The sequence below is a fragment of the Hesperophylax consimilis genome, chromosome 5 (genome assembly GCF_061612785.1).
Source record: "Hesperophylax consimilis isolate HC1 chromosome 5, BYU_Hcon_1.0, whole genome shotgun sequence".
NCBI lineage: Eukaryota > Metazoa > Arthropoda > Insecta > Trichoptera > Limnephilidae > Hesperophylax > Hesperophylax consimilis.
Window position 1 is genome coordinate 26,228,949 of NC_142840.1, and position 12,359 is coordinate 26,241,307.

General features: G+C 32.5%; 1 protein-coding gene across 1 annotated transcript in view; it reads left to right on the plus strand.

Moving 5' to 3' along the window:
- Positions 1 to 5,785: 5,785 nt before the first annotated feature.
- The window catches only part of LOC149423714 (G protein-coupled receptor Mth2-like), a 67,073-nt gene continuing 60,499 nt past the window's right edge, over positions 5,786 to 12,359 (plus strand). The window contains exon 1 of the mRNA XM_089631770.1: positions 5,786 to 6,665. Within this exon, the coding sequence (XP_089487896.1) occupies positions 6,033 to 6,665 (633 nt within the window). The 5' untranslated portion in view covers positions 5,786 to 6,032. The remainder of the gene's footprint in view (positions 6,666 to 12,359) is intronic.

The window sequence follows — 12,359 nt, forward strand, 5'->3', positions numbered from 1 at the left end:
TGCATCTTGGATTTTATAACTAAGAGATTGGGCCAAAATTACCCCAAAAAATCGAATATTGTGAAAATTTTCAAGATTAAAAAAAAAACACCTTGAATATAAGTGATTTCCCCAGAATTTGTCTTCATTTCGACAACTTTTCAAAATTTCCCTAGATTTTTACGCTTTTCCCTAAAAATAATTTTCTCCCTCACATCACTTCACGGGCGTGATCTTAGACAATAGTGCTGCCATACACAAAAAATGGGTGCTTACGGAAAGAAAATCAAAAGCGTATGAAATGAAAATAAACGTGAATAAAATTATGAGATTTTCATTTTCTGTACTTTTTTTTGTACTAAGTTTTCCACTGTTAATGGATCGTTTGATGATTGTGAACACATTTCTTCTTCGTCCCTAAAGTATTCCTATCCTCAGCGATGACCACACAATAAAAAAATTTCATAATTTATTATTTGTAGATTGAAGTTCAAAGTTCGGAGATAAAAATTACTGGTCAACTCCGTGGAGATTTGATATGATTTGAGATTTTCACGGCCAAATGTATTATAGTGATTTATTTTTGTCGTGTTGCTCTACCTCCATCTTCAGCCAACGTTAAGGACAGCATTACAGTGGCAGGGCAGATGTGTAATGTGATTATGTAACGATTGTGCAACGTGATTACACATCTGCCTTGATGATGGACACTGTAATACTGTCCGAAACGTTGGCTAAAGAGCCTATGTAGCGCAATACGGCATAATACCCCCAAAATAAATCACTATAGATCATAAGCTTTGTTTAAAAATGAAAAAAAGTCGATTGTCAGAAAACACGAATGGTGTAATTCAAATCAGTATTTCAAGTTTCGGGTTTCCAGTTTTTTATTTAAAACACTATCATAAGAGAGATGGCGTTAGAAGATACCGAAGGCTATCGAAATCATTTGCGTATTTTTGAAGAACAATTTGATGTACAGTTATCTAAAATTTAAGAAAAAATCCAAAAACAGGACACAGTTATGCGCGCGGCTTTCCCGGCAAAAACAATAACAAATTACGCTGAGAATTTAGGAATTAAGAATTAATAAGAATTTTGAATTTAATAGAAGAGAGGAATGTCAATAATTCGTAGAACTCCATTTAATAAAAAAAAAAATATATATATATTTAAATCAAATTTAATAAATCTATCATTGTTTCGGCTTTCAAGACCATTTTCAAACTGTTGAACCTGCCGAACTGAACCTCAACTTATGGGAAAGGAACGAAGTAACCGCAAATGCGCGAAACGCCGCTTGCAATTTCTTCGTTCCTTTCCCGTAAATCGTGGATCGGTTCGCGTTTAAATTCGCAAATGTATACGTACTATTAGACATCTTAAGTTGTTAAAATGATTACAAGCTTTAAATTTGTTTTGGCAATAAGGTGGATATAAAACCACATTACAAAAAATAATAATTTCTCTTTGTGTAACTCCGGTTCAATGACCTGTAAAATTGAGATTTGCTTTGATTATTAAAGTTGGAACTGACTGTGGGAACGATTCGGATAAGCGATGAAGTAGGTTGGTAAGTACCAACATTATTTTATCAATCAATAATACTATACTTTGTATATTTCTTTTGTTAAAATTTTTAACAGCTGTCGTAATTTTTCAAGATTAGATACTGACATTCGAAAGGTAAATTTCTGATCGTCTTTTGAAATGCAATGATCCTGAAGCAAATATATATTTTTTATAAATAATATTACGTGATATTTCACAGGTCAACGCCTGTAATATTATAATTTTATAGTAATGGAATATAATTTTATACTTATATTAACAGCTTAATCTTCATAAAACTCTAGACATTGGGAGTTCAATTAATTACCAACTTTACATATGTTTTTATTGGATTTTCCAAACAAAATGTATTTTTTAAATTTATTTTTCCCTATAAGAAGAATCTTATGCAAAATAAATTTTGTGTGACGTCTTTTTCATCTTCCAGAAATAGATATTATGTATGTACCGGTGGAGATAAAAAATATGTTTTAATTCTTGTATGCGTGCGTATACATGAAACTTTTAAAGTTTTTTTTTTTTAATTTTGTGTCTGCACTACCTACTAGTATGAAGCATTTAATATAATAATTTATAATAATACGGTAGCAGCTTCCTACGATGGTTCATTAACCAAAATAATATTTTTTATTTTCACTGAAATAAATAGTACAGAGTTTTCCTATAAGAGGTGTTATTTTGATATTCGATCGTAAAAGATCAATGGTTTCGTTGCTTGTGTGGAACGTAGCGCCATCCAATTCCGGCCATAAAAAAATCATTAATCATCTCTCGATATCGCAATCCATTCACCGTAACTGTTGCTACAGCCTCATTTTCGAAAAAGTAAGGTCCAATAACTCCGCCGGACCATAAACCGCACCAAACAGTCACACGTTGAGGATAAACAATAACTCTTGGGGTTTTCGAGCCCCAGATGCGACAATTTTGCTTGTTGACGAAGCCACCGAGGTGGAAATGGGCCTCATCACTCAAGATGATTTGCATTTGATTCACTCAAGTGAATTTTAATAATTTCAATGCGTTGTTGAAGCGTGTATCGTTCCATTTTTATTAATGGCGTTGTTTTTAATTGTCAAATGTCAAAAAATGACAACTTCAAAAGTAACATCTACCGAAATAGCGGGCTATTCAAAATAACACCTCTTATTGGAAAATCCTGTGATAAATTTTTATCAGAGTAAAATATGTTAGGTGTATGTACCACATAGACATGAGAAACCATAGATATTCCGATAAGGGTGAGGGGAACAAACCAAGTCGTGGGGAGCGGAGAGATGACGTAGGCGTCACCCTTTCAATGATTGGCTAATAAATGAATCCGACAGCTTACAAGCAACTCGCACTGTAGTATCACTTTTAAGACTACAAAAAAAAAATTGTTTACGAATACTAGTACGTTTTATAATGACACGCAAGTTGCTAGCAACAGTAATTAACGTTATTACAAATTCCAAATCCCCCAAAAAATACCGCTTTTTTTACATTAGCTCCACGAAGGAGGCCCTGAGGAAAATAATTTCTCTCATATCCAATGATATCTTTAAGGAAAGGAAGAAGATGAAGATCTGGGAAGAGAAAAGGTGTGAGGGGTTGGTAGGAATTTGGTGATCAGTGTGTCCAGGAGTGATGGACGTTTGAATTCATCCCTCATACTGCGGTGCAAAGTTGATGGGTCGGGAGAGTCCTGCTGGAGTGGTAAAAAGATCTTCCTCAACCAATCCAGCCCGCCATACAGTTGGTGAGACCTAAACAATCCTCACCCCATGAACCCGGTCACCAAATGTAGAGAACCATTTGGGGTGATCTATGGCCGAGGTGTTGGTTATATTATATATATATATATATATATATATATATATATATATATATATATATATATATATATATATATATGAAGATTTTTCACTTTGGGGATACCGCCGTCCCGGCAACCATTCATATATATGTACGGCGGTATCCCCAAAGTGAAAAATCTTCATTCCGAACTGTACATCACTTTCTTTTACTTACGTACTTTTGCCGGTCTGCCAATCATATGCCGAGATAAAATAGGTATGATAAATTTATTAAAGAAAATTGTCAAAACCTCCAAAGCTGAAAGTTCGGTTTTGTTATAAATCAGTGTGGATACCCTATATACAATATTTACTTACTAGTATTTATTATTACTTTAAATTATTGTTATATTATATTTAATTTACTTTTAATTCTCATTTATTATTTATCTACTTAATTAACTTATTAAATAATTTTAACGCATCATTTACTTATTAATATTTTAATTTATATATAAATATTTACTTATAATTATTTTCTTATGATGTACGAAATTTATTTATATTTATTTACTTTCTATTATTTATTCATTATTTCTTACCTGTTAGTATTTACCCACATTTATTTTCATTTACTTATTATTATTTTTTGTTCAAAATTATTCATACTGTCATTGTCAGTATGGTCACCCTATGATTGTGGCTGATAAGCCACCCTAGGTACTTTTTAATACATATTTAGTTTACAGTAAATGTTATTGTTGTCTTACTGCTTACCTGTAATTTTAATTTGAAAATAGGTTTGTGTTTTTATTGAAATAATTTTATAACTTCAAAATATGTTTAAAAAAAGTTGATCACGAAAAACAACACACACCATAGGTTTAGACAAGAGCTCCGGTATTATAATACAAGAAATAAAATGATGACTTGCCTTAAAAATGGTATTTTACCAAAACAGTTAATTATTGTAAAAACTAATGATAATTTGTTCTGCAGCAAAAAATGTTGTAATGATTGAGATAAATACATAAATCAAACACTGTTTTTACTGATGGAGTCACGTCATCTGACCATCAAAGAAGATAACTGACTGTGAGATAAAATAAACTTTTTTTTCAACTAAACTTTGATAACAGAGATTGAAAAAAAAAAATTAAAATCAGCGGATGATTCGTAAGTTCTAAGGATGAAAAAAGTTCCAAGCGCAAGTCGGTCGCTTGCGGTAATATGTAGGTGAATCATAAACATCCGAATGGAGATCTGTGCTGCGCTGTGTTTGGGGACGATGGGTCCCGTTCGTCAGCGCTACGTAGCGTTTTCGGTCGACCGACAGTACGCGTGGCACTATTAATTCCAACCTTAGTAATCGCTTTTCATTTGATCTCAAAAAAATCGCTCAAGACTTTGGTTTTATCAAATTAATTAAATTTAACATTTTTGTTAAACAATATACAGAAATAAAAATATACGTAGGTACCTACGCATAAACATATTATTAGCAAATAAAATGTATATAACGTGGTTGTAAAGTTCATAGAGCTAGCAAAAGAGTGAATGTCACGAAAGCAAAAATCTTTGAATATATTACAAAGGTTATTTATTTAATATCTTTCATGTTATCTAGTGGCATGAAATGTTTGAAAGAATCTATGGACTTATATCTTTGATTGGGATATCTCTGAAATATCTAGGCGTGCATTTATAAAGCATTTTACTTGTTGTCATTATTCTGAGAGATCAACTAAAATCAAAATGTTGAGTTAAAAAAAATAGGTTGTATGAAAGGTATATAATATTACATCAAGCAGAATTCCAGTTATTTCTACCATACAGTTGCCGAGTTGATGATTCTCGATGGGGATAAATGACCCGGTACCTGAGTCTGTAATAAGCGCATATCTGAGACCCGCCCAGTAACCACACCGAGGTAGGAATTATAAGTACATACATATATGATTACACCAACGGCTACATTAATATTATTATGTTTTTTTGTTTAATTGTGGAATGCAGAAGGGAAAACCAGATTTAAAAAAATATAGTTGTTTTATGTTTGTATATTTAAACTGTACAATATCCACAAGCATTTATGTATAGCATGCCAAGATTGTGCTGGAAAATGCGCATTTCTGTATATATGTATATCTTATAATTTATTACTTTGAATAATATTTATAAGGAAATTACCTAACAATTATTGCGCAAAACCTTACCATAATGTTATAACTTTTGATCTTTACAACCAGTACCTGCGCAATGTTATATAAAATGTACCCCAGCAATCATCTCAAAATAAATAGCGAATGTTGTTTTGATGCTGCAAAACCGGTAAATAAGGCATTACGCAATAAGCCCGTATCTATTTTATCCAATAGTAAAATATTCATAAAGAAAGACATGTTGAGAATGTAGACATTCGTCATCACCTCGTGGGGCCAGCGGCAACAATGAATAGAGGCTGAGCGGTGTTTGGGTTCGGGGAAAACGCGGAGGTGTTTTTACATCGACGCCGACGAGGTTCGGTGAGCCGCTGGAGCCGACTTCCGCAATAGTCAACCGTGATAAGCCCCCGGAGCTGCAATCAATCTACTCCATGGGGAAGATTTTAAAGTTAAGCGTGCTTGTGTAGATCAATAGATACAACCAATAATGATACCGGATTTTAAGTGCGCTGTGTTCACGTAAAGTGCATGCCAGACCATGAAGACCCAATGTTTTTTGTTGTCAATGTTTATAGTTCTTTCAAAATCATCCAATGTGGTAATAAGAAAATGCTGTGATCACAATAAAGATTTAAATAGGTTGCTTGTTTGCTCTAATGAAACGGATAAGCAAACATCTGATTGGATACCCTCGGATCCCTTCATCATTAACTCTGCAAAATCGACGATAAAGATCACGAAGGACACTCTTTTGGCGACGTTAAAAAAACTATACAAAGGGAAAGTTGACATAGGATTTCCCAAATGTGACCCGATGTGGAGAGACTCCGCTATCGCCTGGAAAGACCCAGAAATAGAAGATCAGTTTTATTTGATTTACGATAGTGATAAGAAAGTGAGACTTAATCTGAAGCGAGATTCGGTTTACCATACTAATGTAACACTCTCCTTCAGTACTGCGTTTTCACCGGACTCGTATTGCGTTGACAGAGGTCCGGGGGATTCGTACTTTGCGATGCTGTGTCCGTGCAAAGAGATTACTTGCATTAGAAAGTGTTGCTACCAAAACATGGTGTTTGATGAAGAAGAGAAACAGTGCGTCCATATAGATTCGCTTAATCTGACTGACAGCGAATATGATAGCTATAGGGATTGGAGGCCCAACTTTGAGGTAAAGTATACTATTAAATTGTAAGTAAATAGAAAAAAACAGAGTCAATACTCCAAGCCTTACGAAGTGATATGAATGCAACGGTTTTTTTTAAACATAAATAAATAATCAATTTAGTTCAGCATGTTCCTACTTCAAACAAAAAGTTGCCATGCTTGAGAATTAGCCATATGTAAGTACTTATTTATGGTTATTGTTTCATTAGTATAATTCGTAGAACTACACACATATATTTTTATTTAATGTTAATTAAATTTAAGTATGTTATTATTAAGTTCTCCAAGTATTAGTTTTCATTATTGTGACCGTTGTTTCGGCGTTCAAGGCTAAAAACAAATTGTGATTATGCCACATTAAGATGACTTATTTATAGAATTTTATTTACACCCACCCTATTTTTATTTGTATATTTACAATTTAACGTTTTCGGTAAATACCGATTTACTTAAAAAATCAATTTTATTAGGCGCTTACCGTTAAGATATTTTTATGGAAAGTAAAGTAGATTTCTAATGAAAAATGATGTTCGGTAATACCATGACCTGTAGAGGTACCTTAAATGTTGCTACTGATGCAATGACGCTTTAAATTATATGCTCGTAGGTTGGTAATTAACTCGAGAACTGGAATACTTATATTACAAAGTCTATCATAGCCGATGTAAAGAACTTCGCGTGGGCCTATAATTGTTTGTAATTTACGAAATGATTTAAATTTATAGTAATGGATAGGTAGGTATTATAAACATCACAATTATGAACAACCTACGTATTGAAGAGATAATCCGATATAAGAGTGTTGTGAGCGTGTCCGTACGCCCGCAGTGATTTTTCCTTACGTCTATTGAAAATATCTATATTTTCTTTTGAACAGCAAATGATTTAACTGTCCAGTCTGAGGTCTAGTGGCCGGCCCTGTGCAAGCGAAATTGAAGCAGTCCATTCCGGGCGCTGACCTGCCAAAGCGCCAAGGAGCTAAGGAGCCAATGCGCTGACAAGCGATCTTGAGGTTTTTACTAGCGCCTAGTAGCGTTTAGTAGTCAAAAGTTATTGTGTAAATTAGCGACACCAGTTTTTTTTCAAATTATCACTGAATTATATTATTATTTTATAAAGATAACACTAATAGTGATTTTCCATTAAATTATATATTTAGGCTTTTTTAAATATGAATAGTCCCAAGTCCCAACTGCTCCCAACCGTTTGAAGACAGTGAGACCATGGCATCACCAATTGGGGTTTGTTGTGAGGCTGAAGAATATGCGGGGGGGGGGTGGAAGAGGAAGGTGAGTGAGTAAGTACTTAGCTATTCAGATCTAGTCACCAAACATGGCTTAAACAATTTCAAGCAACGTTTCAATTTTTAATGGTGGTCTTACACCAGGGAGATACTGAAAGTATCTTCCACTATAAAACGTGCCGCTAAGTATACTATATTCTATTGTGAAATAATACAAATTAGTAAAATAAAATTTACTTGCGCACGCCGGGATTTTAATTTTGCTAGTCGAGAGCTTTACCCCTTGACCATGGAGGCTGTCAAAGGCTTGGATATATATTATTTATTATATCGTAAAATAATAACTGATCATTTAGAAGCTAAGAGTGATTACTACTGAGTTTTCTACTCTTTCTTGATTTCAAGGACAGAGTTTGGACTTTAATTAATTTATAATGATAAGTTGATAACATTTGTAGGTAATGGTGAAAACCTGTTTTGATTTCGTTTCCTCAAACATAAATCTTTAAATAATGTAATATTAAGAATTCTAAATGAGGTAAAACATCTTTAATGAAAAATATGAATGGATCGGCTAAGAAATAAATTAATATCTACATAAGTCCCGTATTTTTTAAAATTATCTTGTTTGAATTAATTGCAATCGCTGACTTGCAAAGAATTTTCACTAAAAGTTTAATTATTTCCGTGCGTCATGCTAAATAAATGTATGTTTAGTGACATTTAATAATATTTCATTTTTATTTAGATATTGTAGAATAAATTATTGAAAAGGTATTTACTAACAGAAGGTAGGACCCGAAACCACGCCGATTTCATATGTCATAAAACCAGTTCTCCAACACAGTGACGCCCAACCCGCGGTCTACGTTACAGACAAAATTCTTCTAAAAGTGTGACGAGATCAAAGGGTGCGTATAAACAGTACAAAATTGTCGTCGAAAAAATCGAAGTTATCAATCAAAAAAATTAGAAATGCAACTCTACTACCCAAACATAAATATATTACTTTTATTAAAGCACAAAGGATAACAAATTGTTATAAGCAATAATTATTAGTCTGAAACTCAAATAAAAATTGAAAAATCTCCCGAAAAAAAATAAATGCCTCCGACGAGAGTTGAACCCGCACCCTTCTGATTGCCAGTCAGGTGCACTAAGTCACTGTGCGATGTCAGCTCATTTAAAATAAAAATAAATTCACACACTAAATTACAAAATGGATTAAAGAACAAAAAAGACAATATTACCAAAATGTCATAGCATAAAATACAAATAAAACCTTCACGTAACACACAAAACCAATATAAACACACATTACTCACAAACACACAAGATTATTTTCAATGTACTATTTTTTTAAATTTTAAATATATTATTATGTATTTTTAATTTTAATTGTATAATTTTTCTCATTAAATGTATTATGTATTTTATATTTCATATTATAAAATGAAGGCTTCAGCACGGGCAAGCCACCCAGTGAGGCCTACATTACTGGAAAACCTGAATTGTAAAAAATATTAAACCTAATAAAAAAAAATTGTAACGGCCAAATAATTAAAAAAAATAATAGTATTTTATTTAACAATTATTGCTGATTGATTTTTTTTGGTTTAGTGTAGCTGACCGGCAATCAGATGGGTGCGGGGTCTATTTTTCTCGGAAGATTTTTAAAATTCCTATTTGTGATTCAGGCTAACAATTATTGCTTATAGAAATTTGTTTTAAATATTTTTATCTAGATTTATACATTTTAATATATATGTAATTTATAATAGCTAAGTATGTTTTATTGAATATCTTAATTCAATTGAATCTCACATCCTGCCGGGATTTCGGAGGCGGGTTCGGGAGGTGGGCTTGGGTTCGCGACTTTTGGTGATTTAGCAGGGGTTTTCGGGTTCATCGGTCGAGATGTGTTCAGAATGCGCCTGCCCACCAGCTGCGTGGCGGGCCAGATCGTGAGAGGCTGGTTTGGGAAGGCCCCTTGACCTCTCCAACTGGTCTCTCGACCAAAACCTTAAGAGGGATAGCGTGGAAAGGATATATTCATATGTCAGTCACTCCTGGACTCTGATCCCTAGATTTCTATCCAACCTTCATACCTTTTGCTTTATCAGAACTTCCTCTCCTTTCTTTCCTTAAAAAAGATCCTCCACACAGCATCCCAAAAGATGACATAGGACCTGAGGGTAATTATTTTCCTCAGGCCTCCTGTATGGGGTAAATGTGTAAAGGTAGGTAGATTAGGTAGCCGGGAAATACCATGTTACTTTTATTAAGGATTTAAAAAATTTTAACTTAAATAAAAAAAAAAATGCACGTATATAAGGGAGGCAGAGTAGTTTTCACGTTTTAAGTCTTAGGTCTTGGTTTTAATCCTAGATTTTGTAATATTAGTTTAATTAAAAATAATTCGATTGCTAGTGAAAATTGCTAGACAAACAGAGTCATTAACCAAATTCAAACATGAAATAAACAAATGGATAACAAGTATTGGGCAAACATCTGTAAACTAAATTACACGTAAACAATAACAACAATTCAAATACAAAATAAAATATTAGAATCAATAATTTTATAAAAACCCCTTTGTAACTACGTCCTCCAACTAAATGCATTTATATTACATATATATTTACAATATTGTCGTACCTGTACCTACTCTTTATCTATCTATTGACTATATATTTCTATTATCTATCTATTGACTCCATAGTTTAAAATGTATACAACTTTGTAATTTGTATTTTGATTTTGATTTAGTCATGCATGTAAATATTCTTTAAGTATCTGAATTCGTCTGTCTCGACACAGGTGTACCCTAGTGAGACAGATGTCGATAAATCCCAGTAAAAAACTTTATATTGATAGATTAATAAATAAATAAGTAAGTGTCTAGGACCGTAAAAACATTTGTGCAGATCACAACAGGGGCACGTGCCTAGCACGGTGGTCGAAAAATGATCAATGACTATAAACTTATAAATATTTTGGTGTCAAATGGTTTAACCAATTACCTCTTAACTTAAGATTGGAAACGAATTATAAAAAAATCAAAAGCTCAATAAAAACACTATATCAATAGCATATTAAAATCGTTTATACTTAAAAATACAATTTAATCTCTCAATTATTATTATATTGAAATCCTTTTCTCTTATTTCTTATTCTTATCTCTTTCCTTCTTCTACATCCTTTTCTCTTTTCTATTTGAAAAAATTTTGTTACATATAAAATTTTTATTTTCTTATATTAAAAAATAAAAATTCTTTTCATTATCTTTACACTCTCTGAAAAAATATGTTAAATTACTATTTACACGCAATTCTCCGCCTTTTTAACACGAGCATTTGCTCTAAAAAAAGGTGTATCACGATGTACTGTAATAAAAAGAAAATAAACTTAATGTAATGTAATAACATGTAATTGTAAATTTATTAGTAAATAAAAAAAATAAAAAAAAATAAAAAAAATAACAAATTGGTGAATCATTCAAGAGTGAAATAAGGGTTAAAAACGTTGAAAGTTGTTTCTTTTTAAATATAATTAATTTTCAGTATATTTTCTCTCCGGTTGTTTGCTACTGAAATGGTTCCGAACCTACTTGTACAACACAAAATGATTCATTGCACTCAAAGATATTAGTTCTTCTAATATCTTTGATTGCGCTACTGCTAAAAGGGTTATGCAGCACTGTCTTAAACTGGTTTGGACTTGATTGAGTGTGCAGTAAAAGAACGAAGTTTTGAAGGTTACCAGAGTTAGATAACAATTTGTTTCGTACTTGCTAAGATTGTATAGAAATACTCCATTGTTGAAGTGGATACAAAAAAAAAATAAACAGATAATATAATATTGTCATGAAAATACTGATGAGGTGTAAAAAGAAGTTACAGTGACAGGTTACCTATTCAATGGTTTACATAAAATTAGTTTTAATACCCGGCGTTACCCCTGATTTGGATTCATTATGATACTAAGATTTTCCATTCCGAAGATCCCAACCTATTTCTATATAATTCTCTGAAAAACGCTGAAAAAAATGATCGAGTTGTATTGATTGTGTCAACAATCGTAGACCTCGCGTCCAAAAAAGTACTCTTCTATACAGGGTGTCCGGAAACTCGTAGTACAAGCGGGAAACTGGTGAATCTACATCACATTTGGAGTCGATTTTGTAGTATATTTTTTTTATTTGAGCTTTCGTTATCGAGTAAATCGAGTTTAGTTGATTTTTTTTTTGTTTTTTTTGTTTTTTTTAATCAAATTCTTATAAATTATTACTGAAGATCAAAGTACCCAACTAATTAAAACTATTTGAAAGTAAAACAAATGAAGAAACTCGGATTTGAAGCATTATTTTGAAATCACCCTTCATTTAACCCGGTGTAATCATAAAATATTTCTGCTCTGCAGGGTTAAAACATCTGTTATTCAACCCTAAACACC